The 16,970-nt window shown below is 39.9% G+C and overlaps 1 protein-coding gene across 2 annotated transcripts in view; it reads left to right on the top strand.

Annotated features, from left to right (window-relative positions):
- cep112 (centrosomal protein 112) overlaps positions 1 to 16,970 on the top strand; it is a gene marked incomplete at its 3' end in the record, with an annotated part of 236,226 nt that overhangs the window by 104,603 nt on the left and 114,653 nt on the right. For both annotated transcript variants that reach the window (XM_079815822.1, XM_079815823.1), the window contains exons 18-19: positions 7,803 to 7,938; positions 15,746 to 15,853. In XM_079815822.1, the coding sequence (XP_079671948.1) occupies positions 7,803 to 7,938; positions 15,746 to 15,853 (244 nt within the window). The remainder of the gene's footprint in view (positions 1 to 7,802; positions 7,939 to 15,745; positions 15,854 to 16,970) is intronic.

Genomic DNA, 16,970 nt, shown 5'->3' with positions numbered 1-16,970 from the left:
TATAATCCTATTCAAATTGCATTTCTCGAAATCCGTTTCCTACTAACGCAACGTCGTTGCCATATAAACGAAAAGAGCTGCATGGACACACAAATCAGATCTGAACAGTTGTGATTCACAGTGTGGACAGTCAAACACTAGATCAGATTCCAATCGGATTTGCATAAAACAGATTTGGACTGACAGTCTGAACGAGGCTTAAGGGTTTATAAGTTATCGTTAAAAATCATTTTATCAATTTAGAGAAAATTATTGGAGTTTTTACTTCCGGAACCCAACTGATGCAAAAGGGAATATCAGGTCGAGCTCATTGCACTGTGGGATAATTGACTCAGTAGTACACTACACAGTTTGGCTAATGTAGTAGACCATGCATGTATTGTTAGCATACTCTGGAAAGTATGCATACTGTATTCTGTGGCTGTAGTACGAGTAGTAAACTACTCTGAACTGAAGGTGCGTTAAAGTCCTCCTCAGAATTTTGTATTTACTAGTTGGGAAGTCGTAATTACGACATCAGATCCGTTCAAGTCACTGTGGTTGGAGCAAGATGGCAATGTACCTTTTCTACAGAATGTATGATGGATAAGCTGTGTTTTTGCTGTTTTACGTTTTTATTCCATTTATGAGGGTGTTGTAAATGTAATCATATCGTAATTGTAGAATTAGCTGCATCCATTTCTACACATTTTCTATCAATATAGATGATTCATCCATTACATCCACCATGTTTTCTCACTGACACACCCCACTCGGTTACTCAGGGCGTAAAAGAAAGTTCAGTTGTTCACTCATAACTATGCCTTTGTGGTGCCGTTCATGTGCATTCAACTAATCTGACATGACTTTAACACACCAATATATCTTTCCTTTATTGCGTTTGTGTGAAATTGCTGACAAAGTGGCATCATCGAACTGCCCACTCTAGAGTTTGCATTCGATTTGGTTTTAAATGACAACAAGAAAGTCAATAACCACCCAATCTCTTTGACCTCAGGCGGATATTTGACCATGAGCGCAGGCTGTTAAAACTGCGTGTTCATGCAGCGGCTGCTGTTATTTTTGAACGGTGCGTATTTGCATGTCAGTCGTAAAGTGCGAGGCTGTTTCTGTGCGTTTCTGGCTCTCTGGGGATGGAGGAATGAGGCGCTCCTCTTTTGAGGGCGCTGAAAATTTCAGCTTTGCGTTTTCTCTCTGGCTTTAATGTGCTGCCTCTTTTTTGGGCCCCAGCTTTGATCTGGTGCTGGATGTGTTATCATTCCGTCAGGATGAGCTCATGGAGTGGACGGCCTTTGGCTTCACACTGGTGTGGAGAGGTGTAATCCACCTGGAATCCATATGTCTCTCCCGGTGTGTTTATAGCCCACGTCCAGAGAGACTGAGTGTTGGCCAAGTGGGAGTCTAATATGAAGATGCTGCGCATATAAAGCACTTTGTAGCCTGACGACAATATTTTCAACATTATTATTGTTCTTTTACAGTGCCCTTGTTACACATTACATGTAGTTAGTACATTAATTAAAACAAATTGTGCATAAGTAAATGCAACTAACCCTATAGTAAGTACATGTAGTTTATTATTACCCAGTACTTAACTGTATAATTAAACTTACACTTATTATTATTGCCAATATAAAATTAAGCAGTCATATCCCTAGTTACTTAACGTAATTAATAGATGGACTCACAATTGGGATCAAACAAGAATCCACTACAAATCAATTAAGATCCTGCTGGATAAACTGGATTTTCAACAGGATATTTGTATTATCTTTATTATATATCTACTTGTATTGGAATAGTGCTTTGCTCATGACCAATTAAAGAGTCTTTAGTTTTATCATATTTATAAAAGACGGATACGCTATACCGATTCTTTCTGAAAACAGCCGAACCCGTGGAGGCGTGCAGTGGGCGGAGCTAAAGAGTCACACGCACGCACACAATCATGGCATTATCCCTCCCTGGATAACTTTCGTTTCACTATATGTTGGTGTTCTTCACATTATATGCACTTATATTGCCAATAAAACACACACATTTGATGCAGTTTCACTGACCGCCTGCGGTTTCCACACATGACTGGGAACAAACACACACACTTGCAGAACTCCAGAAACACAAACTGCATCTACTGTTCCCATAACGCTGGGTAATTTGGGAAGCTGAACAAGGTGATCTTTCCCTCACAACCAGACAGGGCTGTAGTTTGCATGGGGGATGGGGGAGGTAACCCCCCAATAACCAAAACAAGCAATTACAGCAATTTATAGCCATAGAATCAGGCAATTAATTAATTATACACATCGCGTATTCTGGCACTAAGTTCCCGTACGAACTGAACGGACCAACTATCTGCGCAATATGACTGAAGCCCGGTTTATTTAACTGTGCATCACCACCTGCGCGTGTTCACCAGCGCGCTCCAAAAGTGTGAAAAGATTTGCGCGAGTCGCGCCGAATTCTATTGAGAATTTGCTGTTTTAAAATTCTATGGGGAAAGTCAAACATGATCTAAGACAGACACATAAACGAAAATGACTGATGAAAAGAGGAGGAAACATCCTCCTGCAAATTACAAAGCTTTTAAAACTACTCATGACCACCTTTACACGAATTCATCACATTCTGTTGTATTTGTTGTGGTAAATTTTGACAATTTTTACTAAATTTACAATAGATAACCTGTTAAGGAAATAGATTTTTCACTAAAGTTTTATATTTAAACTGTGGCGTGTTGTAGCTATAGTTTCTAAATGTGTATGTTGCTATTTTTCATTACAAATGCTATAGATATAAAATATGATTTTTTTCCCAGCCATATTAGTTTCCTAAATCTTGTGATCTCTTCTTGTATCACTCCTGTGCTAAGACAGATATTTTTAGTGTCTTTGAGTTAAAATTTAGTAGCACAATTCGGGACTTGATAAGCCTGATTAATTTGACTTTTTATGACTCAAAATTGTTCATGGAAATTCCCACATGGCATTTACTTGCATTATAGATAAATAATGTTTTTGTAATGTAATATTTGTTTATATTGTTCATATTTTAACATCTTCTTTTTAAGTAATTTCCGAGCAAAAACATATAAATAAATATGGCTTGCTTTTTATGTTCCCCAACAGTCGTGGATCATTGTTACACTTGTGTCATCACTAATGAGTCAGTGTAAATCTACAGCCTGTTGGGTGAATTGTTTATTGTTTTTAGTATAGTCACACAAAACCGTGTTTATTGTGTTGTCCTTCACGGGTCGGAGACCGCGGAGGTCACGAGCCCAGGTTCCTTGAGGCCGTGGGTGCCAGAGACTCAGACGTCTGACGGGTTGAACACAGCCTGAATGAAAATGAATGGGTGCGTTTGTGTGGCCATAGCGTTTGAATTAGCAGCATCTCCAGTCTTATTTACAGTACAAGCTCCCCATCGAAGCGTCCTGCTCTCCACATTGGAGGCGTCCTGTGGTTAAGGAGGTTTGGAAAATTGACCCTCCTGTCTGACTTGTGGCTAGGCGGAAGCACTGTCGCCCTTTCCTTAAGTCCCTTCCTTCTGCTTTTCCCCCAAAAAATCCCCTTAAAGAGTGCAGGATGAGAACGATTTCCTCTGGTTTGACGGCACATCTTTAATTTGAGTCTGCTCGTCTTCCACTCTTCTCCAAGCTCAAACCCCAGCCAAAGCCGACGGCCTCTGCGGAGCTGGCATTCCCCTTTCCCTGCCGCGTTGCTTTATTTGTCCTTCCCCGTTCTGCCTTCTCATCTCACCCCTCTCTGTGACGGATGGTGACGGACTGTCTGCTCTTCTCGGCTTCCACACCCTAGGTCAGCCTTTGTTGCTTTCTCACAGCACTACACACCTACATGGATCCCAGAAGATGAACCCTTACCTTCTTGAAGGATATTCACAGCATTTAAAGCTTTGCTTATGGATCAGCTCTGTGCTCTTAACAAAATGGGGTTTCTACCGGTCAGCCTTTGACCGCAGAACATTAAACATTGCTAATGTAGCACTTTTATCTCTTCTCAAACCAAGGCAGTTTTCAGTGTTACACATATTGTTTATTACAGAGTATACTATTTTTGTTTTGGTTTGGCCAGTGGTTCCTCAGCTGGTTTTGCTTCAGGACGCAAATTTTTGACCAATGCAGGACCAAAAGTATGATTTATACAAAAGTAAACAGAAACCTTGGAATCAAGCAATGAAATATAGTAATATTACCAATATTATCTTTGAACTGCAAAGGGCCAACACTATGCAAAGTTTTTAACATAACATTGGCTAAACAGGAGGGTGTTGGATACATTGGATGTGTCCTTGTGTTCAAGGCTGCTGGAGCAGCATGCTGGGATGCGTTTTTGACGTGTCATCTTAAAAGTGTGGCATACATGCCACAAGCACTGAAAAACCAGGCAACACAACAGTCAAAGACCCACCAGTTGAGGACCATCCATTCAACCATCCTTTCTCCAAACTGCTTGCAGTCTGGGTCTCTGCTTTTATCCAGCAGGAATTGTTTGGATGAGGAATATTGGTCTCTTTGACAGTTGATTAGAGGGGAGGGGTTGAGAATGAGGGCTTAGTGACGTCAACCAAAAAGTAAAGTCATTTCAGAGATGAAGTAATGGTCGGTTCACACGGAATGCATTTTCATATATATATATGCATTAATATGTAAAGCTTTTAAAAAATTAAGCTTATGTGTATTCATTTGAGCTCTTTGTGAACCTATATAAATTATTAGAACTATTTATTTGATTCACATGCATTATTGATATAGTCAGATATTTTCTTTCAGCTGCCTTCTCAAACTTGTACTGCAGCAGGAGTGATTATTCCTGCCTTGTAAATGCATTTCATTTCATGATATTTTTCATAACCTCTTAATCTTCAGAAGAGAAGTCAATTGCGGCGTCTCTCGCGCTGGGGAGTGAATCAAACCGACGCTCTCCATGTTCGGTGTGATTGGCTGTTTGCTACATGTGACACTTTCAGGTGTATTAACCCTGTATTCAATCTGAGTTGACCGAGAACGTTATACTGAGCTTTGTGAGACCGCTGAAACTGATCTAAACCAGGTTGTATTTATCTGGATTTGTCAACTCTAAACCTACTCGGAAACTCAGAGTTTGTTCAGCTAGCTTCATGCAACAGGCCTCAGGATATCCTTCGGAAAAAGAGTAGGGGTGTAACCCCGGCGTCCTGGCCAAATTTTCCCATTGGCCTCAGTCCATCATGACCTCCTAATCATCCCCATACACTGATTTGCTTTATTATTGCCTCCTCTCCACCAATCAGCTGGTGTGTGGTGGGCGTTCTGGCGCAATATGGCTGCCGCATGCTGCACATTGGTGGTGGTTGAGGAGATTCACCCCCTTCTATATGTAAAGCGCTTTGAGTGCTGAGAAAAGCACTATATAAATGTAACAAATTATTGTTATTATTATGTACTTCAAGCGCTCACGCTACTTCTGACATGAAGGAAATGGGATTTGCAGTGGTTGAGTTGTCACTTCCAATGTAGACAGAATCAAGATGTTGCGGTGTGCATCCGGTCACATCCGGTGTAAGACTTGTGGTGTAATAATGTGCACTGATGGATTACCTGGAGCACATATAAAGAAAGAGAAAAGGAGCAGTTTTGTTTAGTATGTTTAATTCCACACCTTAAGGACAGATGAACAGAAAGGAAGCACTAACTAAACCTCTAACCCAACAACTAACTAATCCTCTCTTCCTCTCGATGAGCTGCTCTCTCTTCTCTCTGGAACTCACAATGTTCAGAGAGAGCTATTTTTGTGGCTTCATCTCTTTCTTGTTTCTTTCTTGTTTAGACGCCTGTTTTTCTTTTTCTTTCTTTCTTTCAGTGTTTTTTTTCTTTTTTTTTTCTGCTGGTTGCTCCACATCAGAGATGAGCAGAAGGCTCTTTTGTGTTTGCTCTGCCCTGAAGGCATTCATGTTGCAAGACAGATTAATAATTACAGACTACACAACAGTCAGGGAGAAACAATTTCTAGATCTTTTGATGTCAAACATGAGAGAGACCAAAATTACACAGAAAAGAGGCCATAGAAAGAGAAAAAAAGGTCCCCAACTTTTTTTTTTTTTTGTTGCATTTGTTTTGTTTTTAATTTCCTCTTATTGTTATGTCTGCTTTGTATGTGTGCACTAAATGAGACAATAACTAAAGAAGGATGTCCTTCTTATGAACTGATGATGTTATGATAACTGATGATATATATATGCTGTCAAATCGATTTATCGCATCCAAAATAAAGGTTTGCATCCAAAAAATAAGTTGTTTACATAATATATGTGTGTACTGTGTATAATTATGATGCATATTTGAATACACACACATGCATTTATATATTTAAGAATTATTTTTTATTTATAGATCAAATATTTATATTTATATATAATATAAATTATATAAATATATATACAGTATATACATGCAAATATTTCTTAAATATATACAAGCATGTGTGTGTATTTTCACCGATCAGGCATAACATTATGACCATAAAATAAAATATGCTATGCAGGCCTGTACGCAACAAACTGTGATGCACTGTGCATTCTGACACCTTTCTATCAGAACCAGCATTAACTTCCTGAGGAATTTGAGCTGCATTAGCTCATCTGTTTGATCGGACCACACGGGCCAGCCTTCACTCCCAACTGTTCCTTCCTTGGAGCACTTTTGATAGATACTGACCACTGTAGACTGGGAACACCCCACAAGAGCTGCAGTTTTGGAGATGCTCTGACCCCGTCATCTAGCCATCACAATTTGGCCCTTGTCAAACTCACTCAAATCCTTACGCTTGCCCATTTTTCCTGCTTCTAACACATCAACTTTGAGGACAAAATGTTCACTTGCTGCCTAATATATCCCACCCACTAACAGGTGCCATGATGAAGAGATAATCAGTGCTATTCACCGATCATAATGTTATGCCTGATCAGTGTATATATACATAATAATTATACACAGTACACACACACATGTATTATGTAAACAACTTGTTTTTTGGATGAAATTAATCGCAATTAATCGATTTGACAGCACTAATATATACTATATACATATATAAAATGTATGTGTGTGTATGATTTACTTTGTGTAAAAATATTATCAGTTGTATTATTATAGTTATAGTTATTATTACAAATCATGATCAAATATGTGTTGTAACAAAAACAATTCCTCACATTAAATGTCTTGTGTCTCTGATGTCATTGCATGTCACGTTTCCTCTTTGTTATTGTTCAGCCTGTGGCTTTTTGGATGTGCTGGTTAACTTGTTTGATGAAGAGCTAATATGTAGTTTCACTGGCCCTGGTGAATTGTTCTCTCAATGAAAAGTAATTACCACAGTAATTACACCCGTTTGAGGGAGGGCGAGATGTGCCTCACACACATCCTCACATGCACGGAAATAGACAGTGAAAGCAGGTTGACAAGCTCTTTGTAGCAGTCTGGCTTGCAACTGACAGCTCTTTTGGCGGTTATGTCTCAGCGTTGTTGTCAGACATGAGTCTGAGACGCTGTTTGTTTTGCGCCGACACACATTTGTGCGCTGAAGTTTTCTGTGTGAACATAAAACACTTTCCCAATCAGCTGATAAAAAATGAGTATAAAGCACAACATGATGCTTTTATGTGACGTGTCTTCCAACTCTGTTATGTTAGAGCACATAAAACAAGGTTTCACTCTGTGCTCTTATTCCTAAGAATAATGCATGGGTATTCATGTGTAGCAGTCACAGGGTGACCCAGTTTGTGTGTGTTTTATGTTGTAGGGGTAAAGAGGAGCAGCTGGTTCGTCTTCGGGACAGTCAGAGACATCAGGCCCAGCAAGCTGAGAGCGCACTGGAGAACTTTAAAAAGCAGGTGGAGCTCAGCTCGGAGAAGACCTACGCTGACATGAAGCAACAGGTGAGTCGAGGGTGACACGCTACACTTTACGGTCACAATCCATAATCCAAAGATCTCAATACACAACCTCTGATACACAATCAGGCTGAAATCAATTCGCTTAAATCTGATGTGCTGGCTACTACGCAGCTTCCAAATGTATGTTTCTAGGCTGCTACAATAATCACTGGATTTGAATTGATGGCATCATATATTTTGAGAATATAGCTGTGATCCACACTCAAAATTAGAGTCATTGAGTCACTTTATTTCACATTTTTCAAAGGGGAATAATACAACAGGATGTTTCAGCTAGCAGGCCTTTCTTCTTCAACACACTGAAATGTCTGTTGTATTATTCCCCTGTGAAAAATGTTCTAAAATGTCACATTCTTGAAGTAATTAAATAGATTTACGCACCAAAACAGGATACAAGGTATGCGACGAGAGAGTGTGGTGTAAACGACTCTGTGGAACCATATTATCATATATTTTGAAAAATATGCATTGGTGATGTACTGACAGAGTCCAGTGGCAGTGTGCTTTAAACCACTGCATCCCACACTTTGCATTGCACTTGGTGATGTAAGGCCTGGATGAGCTGCTCGGCCACTGAAACCCATTCCATGAAGCTCTCTACACACTGTTCTTGAGCTAATCTGAAGGCCACACAAAGTTTTGAGGTCTGTAGCTATTGAAGTTTGGAAAGTTGGCCACTTCTGCGCACTGTGCGCCTCAGCATGCGCTGACCCCGCTCTGTGATTTTACGTGGCCTATCACTTTGTGGCTGTTGTTCCCAATTTTTTTCCACTTTGTTATGATACCACTAGGGCTCTTCGATTGATCGGCTACCGATCGCTATCGGCCGATAATAGCTTTGGGATGATTGATCGGCGGTCTCTATAAAGGCCGATCTCTTGCTGCCGTCTCATAAAGACGCGCGCCTGCCGTGAGAGGTACGTCATGACATACAGCAGCACCGTCTCAGTCTCTGTCCGGCTCGGATAAAATAATTATAATGCTGAAGCTGAGGTAGAATTCATATTTCTTTATTAAATAGCTTACAGTAATTCGAAACTTTCTGTGAGATGTCATTTCACAAACCGTGTGAGTGAATCACCGCGCGCGCTCTCTGTCCCTCTCAACATGCGCAAATGGCTTCACATCAGCATATCGCGTCTGCACTATAAGCTGGCTGCACGTTGCAAAGGTCAGGAATTGTCCCTTGCACAACCAATGCAGTGCTGGATTCTCACTAAAGTTATAATTTGCATTTTTTATTAAGTCTTGCCAGTATTTAACCCCTCAGCACTCACATGCACTCTGAGAGCTCATGAACACTCAAAGCGCACACGCATAAGCCACCTCACAAATAGACTGCGAGAAAACTGTGCTTAAATGGCCAAATACAAACAAATGTATGAACAAAATTGCTGTCTTGACGAGTATACACGTAAACATAGTCGGTTTTGTCTTAAGTGAACGTATACAGTTGAGAACAGAGATCCGTGTAGCTCTTAAAGTGACAGTCACAGCTAATAATCCTAATGCTCTTGAATCACTAAATTTTGTGACTTTAATTGTAAGGAGTAATCTTTATTTAATTTATTCAGGGAAGACCATCCAATATTATTTTACATTTGATTCCTTATTAAATTTCTTTAGTATTTATTACCCCAATACTACTGTTAGACTTACCTGAAAAAAAGTAAAGCACTTTATTTTACAGTTTATTTTATTTGTATCTTTATTCTATTTTATTTTTTTGTGTCACTGCTTGTTAATTGTTTTTATTTTATTACTGACTGTTTACTTGTCTTTTTTGTGAATTCATTTCAGGCTTGTGCTGTGTGTAAGCTATTGTGCAACTATTGCTCCATTGTAAAAACAAAAATGCTCTGCATGATCAAACATTTTGATGAGATAATTATGTATTTTTAGAAAAATGTCTAAAAATGGCCCCCTCCACCTCAAATAAAAAAACAAGAGTCACCTAAGGGGGGATTCAAAAAAGAAATTCAGGGCCTGAATCAATGTCTGTAAAAAAAATCCTGATCTCTGGTAACTGCTTCTTGTGATCGGCAAACGGTGATCGGCTCCAAAAATCCTGATCGGAGCACCCTTAAATACCACTAACAGTTGACCGTGGAATATTTAGTAGTGAGGAAATCTCACGATGACTTCTCCCACACTGTGACACCATGTAAAAACAGCTTCAACAGCAGTTACCTGATGTTTTTTTTGTTTTGTTTTTTGCAAGAGAATATAGAGGAGAATTATTGTTTTACAAATGTTATGTTATAAGTATTATTATGAGGTTTGTGCAACAAAGCCACACATGGATCCATTATGAGGATTGCTGTAGAAATGAATCATTTTTGACTAATAGTCTGGGGAACAGCTCAGAGTAGACTCTCCAAGTGGTCGCCTCGTTCCGATGAAATAATACATTTTGAAACTTTAAAAATTTACAATCCAGTCATTGTGTCGCTTTCCATCTAGGTGGACATTCTTGACCTGAACAAACTGCATTGTGGCAGCACTCCATGAGGCTGTAAACCATCTGACTATGTGAGACGTTCTTTCACTGATATCTCTGTGTAATTGAGTTCAGGATGTATGTGGACTGTGGATTGTTCCAGGGAGTCCAGACAGCAAGCGATCAGTACTGCAGACCAGATCATAAATCACATCCCCTCGTTCAGTCTCACAGGATATCACTGCATTCCCCCATATGGGCAGTGAGCATCTCTCAGACGACAATTCATATCAATGAAAACCTTCCAGTATGACCTAATACTTAGCACATGTGGGTAATGCAGGTTTCATCGGGCTCACATTGTTTGCTGATCTCTCTCCTTAAAGGGACCTATTATGCATAAGTCACTTTTATTTGTTGTATCACAGTGTGTGTGAACAACCAGCCGATAATGGTAAAAATCCACCCAATCATTTTTTATAATCCATTACCATTATCAATCTCTCATTGCGCTGTTTCATATTTCCCCCAAATAAATTTTCAGAGATTTGCATGTTTTGTTGTTGATGGAGTTTTCAGAGTTTGTATAAAGGATCCGTCCTCTTCTATTTTGAGCTGAATCTTCACAGACACATTCTGGGGACACTAGAGATTGCATCTTGTGAAAAGGGGCATAATATGTCCCCTTTAAGCGGCAAAAAGGCCAAATAAAATATTGTTAATCCATTATCTTCCTCAGCTGGCTTAAGAACACTGTCTGCGATCGCTGCCAATGATTGGTATTCGATGAGCAAACAGGTCTCATTGTTAGTCATCAGGAATTGTTACTCATCCCAACATATATGCAGTATGACTGTTTGTACATTCACCATTTCCATCATAACAGCTCCGCTGTTCAGTCCCTGCCCCGCCACAGCATCAGCACTGCAGACACACATCACATCCTGCACACAGATGCTGGAGCGGGCCGCTGCGGCGCCACCCGGGATCACTGCCACAGCTGCGTCCAATGTGTGCACAACCAAACATTCACGCTATAGTTACCTAGCTGCTAAAAGCCTCTTATTTAGATTTATATAGCCTCCAGATCACAAATATCATCGTTCAAAACGAAATGATCCAATCAAAGTTAGCTTGGTTTACTTTCTTAATAAATATTACTGGTCTTGTTATGAATGATTCCTGAGTGTGCGTTATTATAAAGAAAACATTCAACTAAAAATGAATAATAATTGTAATCAATTATCCATGATCCAGTCAAATCCTGGTCTGCGTTTCCCATATGTGGATTGTAGGTGCTAAAGGTTTCTACAATCTGCTTAAGATTAAGATCAGTTTAAGATGCTTTGGGAAACTTGAATAGCATCAAATATCGCCTTATTTCCTGCTGAGTATTCCAACATATTGCGCGTTGCACATTCTCCCATTCATAGTAATAGAGGGTATGCCTTGATGTCACTTTCGTCACTTTCCCACCGAAATATACAGTTTCCCGCTGTTGTCACTACGCTTTTGCCATCCTCCTTTTCATTGTTTTAAAAAACTGATTACATATTTATCTATTTTGGGTCCTAATTAGGAGACGACAAGCACATGAAGCTTTGTGCCTACTTATACTGTATTTATCAAGCACTAAAAACAGCCCATTCCCACTCCCAAAACAAGGAATTTGTGGACGAGATTCCGAAGCAAGGACTCTCCGACGACGTTGACGACTTTGTCCTGCAGCACTTCACAGACGATGAGTAGAAGGAGTATTTTAGATTGACACGATTATTTTATCGATCTGAGTGCATGGTGCAGGTGCACTTATAGCATGTCTGAATCCGCTTTTGCTAGTTTAACGATGGAAAAAATCGTCGGCGCTCCAGGCACATGATCCTAAAGGGTTATCCCTTGTCTCTTATTGAGTCATGGGTGAGTTTTGGGCGTAACGTGCAATAAACCAATCAGAGTCTCATCTCCCATTCCCTTTAAAAGCCAGTTGTGCTCGCACCATGGAGGATTCTCTATTTACTTGGAGGAAAGACTGAACGCTTCTCCAGAGTGGAATCCTTTTATTTTTAATATTTAAAATGTGTGTGTGCTGCTGCGCGTCCCTGTGTATTTAATAATCAGAGTGTGCGCGTGTTGTGCACCACCTATAGGCTCATATTACTTACACACCCTTTAAATAACACAAAAAAATACTGCGTTATTGACTTCAGAGCAGGTTTGTTTTGGTCAATGGCACAGCCGTTTTCAGTTCCTCAAAATAGTAACGCTCCAACAATTCTCCTAAACACACCTGGTTTTCAGACCAGACGCCCATGGGTGAACAGATGGAGCCAGTGCATTTTCTGTTTAAACAACGTGATGCTGGACGTGAAAATGATAACTGAAAATTTGGTTGTAGAATGAGGTTGTCACTCACATAAATTACTAAACTCTGTGTGTGTGTGTGTGTGTGTGTGTGTGTGTGTGTGTGTGTGTGTGTGTGTGTGTGTGTGTGTGTGTGTGTGTGTGTGTGTGTGTGTGTGTGTGTGTGTGTGTGTGTGTGTGTGTGTGTGTGTGTGTGTGTGTGTGTGTGTGTGTGTGTGTGTGTGTGTGTGTGTGTGTGTGTGTGTACAGAACAGGATTAAGCACCAAAAGGTGAAGGGATAACAGAACAGCCCTAGTGTGTACATAGCCAATGAAACGCCTTGATGGTTGTAAGTCAGTCGGAAGTAATATCCCACATCCAGAAATGGATGGAGCGCAACGTTATTTTGTGTGTTCTTCTATGTGTTTATGTATGATCAGAAATGACGTGAGCTCCCACAGGATGCTTTAACCAGGCTAGCATTAAGTCATGTTGGCACAGTGTGGGCAGAGTTCCTCTGCAGCGTTGCCCTGGGCAGACTTTGTGTGTGTGTGTTTACTAATGGTCATGTAGTTGTGGGCGAGCGTTAGGGGATCCTGAAGCTCTCTCTGGACTCCGAGCTGCTGCCCACATCCTGCTCATGTTCTTTCTGATTCACCTTTCTCTTTCCACCCTGTGTCTCCAGCGATCATCATGTGTCCAAGATTCAACCCACATCAAAGTGTTTAACACTTTTTTCTTGCCACCCCCTCTTTCTCTTTTCTGCTGTCCATTTGCATTCATCTGTTTATAACAGCATCATAGAAAGGAAAGTCCTCTGGATAATGGGACATGGCCTTGACTTACACACACTAAACTGTGAAGCGTATCTTCAGCCAGCTAAGATATTTAATCATGTTAGAGCTGAAAATAGTGTAAGTGCTTACTGTACACTGCAGAGAATATACTAGCTTCAGAAGGCCTTTATTAACCCCTGGAGCCGTGTGGAGCACTTTTATAATAGATGGAGGCACTTTTATGAGCTTCATACTCAACGGACCCCGTCACTCCCATTGTAAAGCTTGGAAGAGCCAGGACATTTTTTTATATAACTCTGATTGTGTTCATCAGAAAGAAGAAAGTCATATACACCTAGGAGGGCCTGAAGGGGAGTAAATCATGGGGTAATTTTTATTTTAAAATGAACTACTCCTTTAATTTTCATTTAGGGTGAACTGTCCTTTTAAAACCAAAATCTGTTTTTGTATTGATAAACACCATGATAATACATGTGGTAAAAGTAAGTGAAATATCAAAAAATATGACCAATACTCATATATAGGCACAGGGTTATACACATTCCCTCCTCTCAGGGAACCATGGTTATGTTGATTAACCCAAAATGTTAACTTTAGAGTCAGTCTCTCAACACTACGTGATAGCTATTATTTAACCAATTAACAGCTTTTGACTAGCATTTTTGCAGTATTTTTTAAAACTGCATTGTAAAACATCATAGGCAACAATATGGTAGACAGATACAAGAGTTATAAGTAAAAAAATTCAAAGTCATTATAAGTATATTTCATTCAATAAATGGACTGCATTTATATAGCGCTTTTTTAACAGACCAATGGCCATCCAAAGCGCTTTACACATTGCCTCACATTCACCCATTCATACACCGACGGCGGTGTCAGCCATGCAAGGCGCCATCCAGCTCGTCGGGAGCAGCTGGGGTTAGGTGTCTTGCTCATTGACACCTCGACACTTGGTCAGGTGGAACCGGGGATCGAACCACCAACCTTCCGGTTTGTAGACAACCTACAGGAACCACTGAGCCACTGCCACCCAATTATCAATAGCAAAATCAATTATACATGAACTATTTACTCAGTATGTGTGTGCTTCTTGTTATTAGAACATTTCTTCATTAGATTATCAGCATATTATCAATGACTATGTTTACATGTGCACCAATAATGTGATTTTTTTTTTTTTTTACAATAATCAGAATAAGGCCTTAAAATGTTTTCATGACACAAGCAAAAGGCCCCGATCAGGCAGAATGCGTTTTTGCAGTGAGAGGCGCCTTTTTTAAATAGTTTTCTGTTGGCAGTGAGCGCTTTGTGCGCCCCCGGCACCTCGTGTCCTAACCACCTGCTGCGCCTCGCGTTTTTCCAGGAGCGCTCTGAGCGCATGAAGTTTTAGAAAAAAATCAACTCTGAGCAGAAAAGCGCCCGGGGCCATCGTGTTTTTTTCCCATTGTCCAATTGAATTAATGGAGAGGCGGGCCTTCCGCTGTAGTAATAATAATAATTATTTATAATTCATTACATTTATAGCGCTCTTCTGGGTACTCAAAGCACTTTACATATAGAAGGGGGTGAATCTCCTCAACCACCACCAATGTGCAGCATCCACCTGGATTATGCGATGGCAGCCATATTGCGCCAGAACGCCCACCAGCTGATTGGTGGAGAGGAGACAATAATAAAGCCAATCAGTGTATGGAGATGATTGGACTGAGGCCAATGGGAAAATTTGGCCAGGATGCCAGGGTTACACCCCTACTCTTTTTCCGAAGGAAGTGTTCACTAAGAAGTGTGGTTATTTTTACCACCATTCTTCATAATGTCACATCGTTCATTCATGGCGTTCTGTGAACGTCAAACGTCATCCGTTTACATCCGAGCACATGCGCACTTTGGTCGGAGGGGTAATAATGCGATTAAGGTGTTTACGTGCGTGTTTATTGCGATTTATTGCCACATAATTGAAATTGATTGTGGTTACTACGATTATGAGCTTAATCACATTGTTAAGATTGAAGTATTGTGTTTGCATGAGGTAAAGTTTAATTGCAATATTGTCAAAATCCCATTATAATTATGCATGTAAGCGTAGTCATCGTGACTCTTGTATGCCCTTCTCATGAGGAGCGAAAAAGATCTCAGTTTAAAATAAAGTAATATTATGTAGTATACTGTATTATAATATAATGCTGCCACTCTGTTTTCTGATTCCAGATGGAGAAAGTAGAGGCTGATCTGATTCGCTCTAAATCTCTGCGAGAGAAGCAGTGTAAAGAGTTCAGTTTCCAGCTGGAGGAGCTGCAGCGGAGATACGAGCAGCAGGTCAAATCCATTTACATGACATTAAGTGTGACTAACCATTTCCTTTTGGTAGAAATATAGATGAACAAATCATTTACTCAGATTCAAGCATTATTACAATGAGCCACACATGATTGGATGGGCTGTCGCAGGTTCAAATATAGGTTTGTTTTCACCATTTAAAATCCCTTATCATATCATTCCATTCAGTCTCCAGTTCCACCTGATTAAAAATCTAATTTGTTCTCCATTTAATCAAAGTCCCATCAACTGATAAGATGATACCTTTTTAAATTTTTTATTGGCTAACAGGAATGTGTTTATCTTCAGTGCAATCTTTTTCCTTTCTTTCTTGAAAATTGTGAAATATTGTTCACCTTACAATCTTATCACATTGCTATTTGCATTGAAGCACATTCTGTTGCCTAACAATGGATTTTAGTTAAAATTATCATTTTAGAAATAGAATAGATATACACCGATCAGGCATAACATTATGCCTTTATTATGCCATTATGCCTTTATAACATTATGTCCTAATATTGTGTTGGTCCCCCTTTTGCTGCCTAAACAGCCCTGACCTGTCGAGGCATGTACAGTGAGGAAAATAAGTATTTGAACACCCTGCTATTTTGCAAGTTCTCCCACTTAGAAATCATGGAGGGTCTGAAATTGTCATCGTAGGTGCATGTCCACTGTGAGAGACATAATCTAAAAAAAAAAAATCCAGAAATCACAATGTATGATTTTTTAACTATTTATTTGTATGATACAGCTGCAAATAAGTATTTGAACACCTGTCTATCAGCTAGAATTCTGACCCTCAAAAACCTGTTAGTCTGCCTTTAAAATGTCCACCTCCACTCTATTTATTATCCTAAATTAGATGCACCTGTTTGAGGTCGTTAGCTGCATAAAGACACCTGTCCACCCCATACAATCAGTAAGAAGCCAACTACTAACATGACCAAGACCAAAGAGCTGTCCAAAGACACTAGAGACAAAATTGTACACCTCCACAAGGCTGGAAAGGGCTACGGGGAAATTGCCAAGCAGCTTGGTGAAAAAAGTCCACTGTTGGAGCAATCATTAGAAAATGGAAGAAGCTAAATAAGCTCTCCCTCGGACTGGGGCTCCA

This window comes from Gobio gobio, assembly GCF_949357685.1.
Source record: "Gobio gobio genome assembly, chromosome: 1".
Classification (NCBI taxonomy): Eukaryota; Metazoa; Chordata; class Actinopteri; order Cypriniformes; family Gobionidae; genus Gobio; species Gobio gobio.
This window is presented reverse-complemented; position numbering and strand designations above follow the sequence as displayed.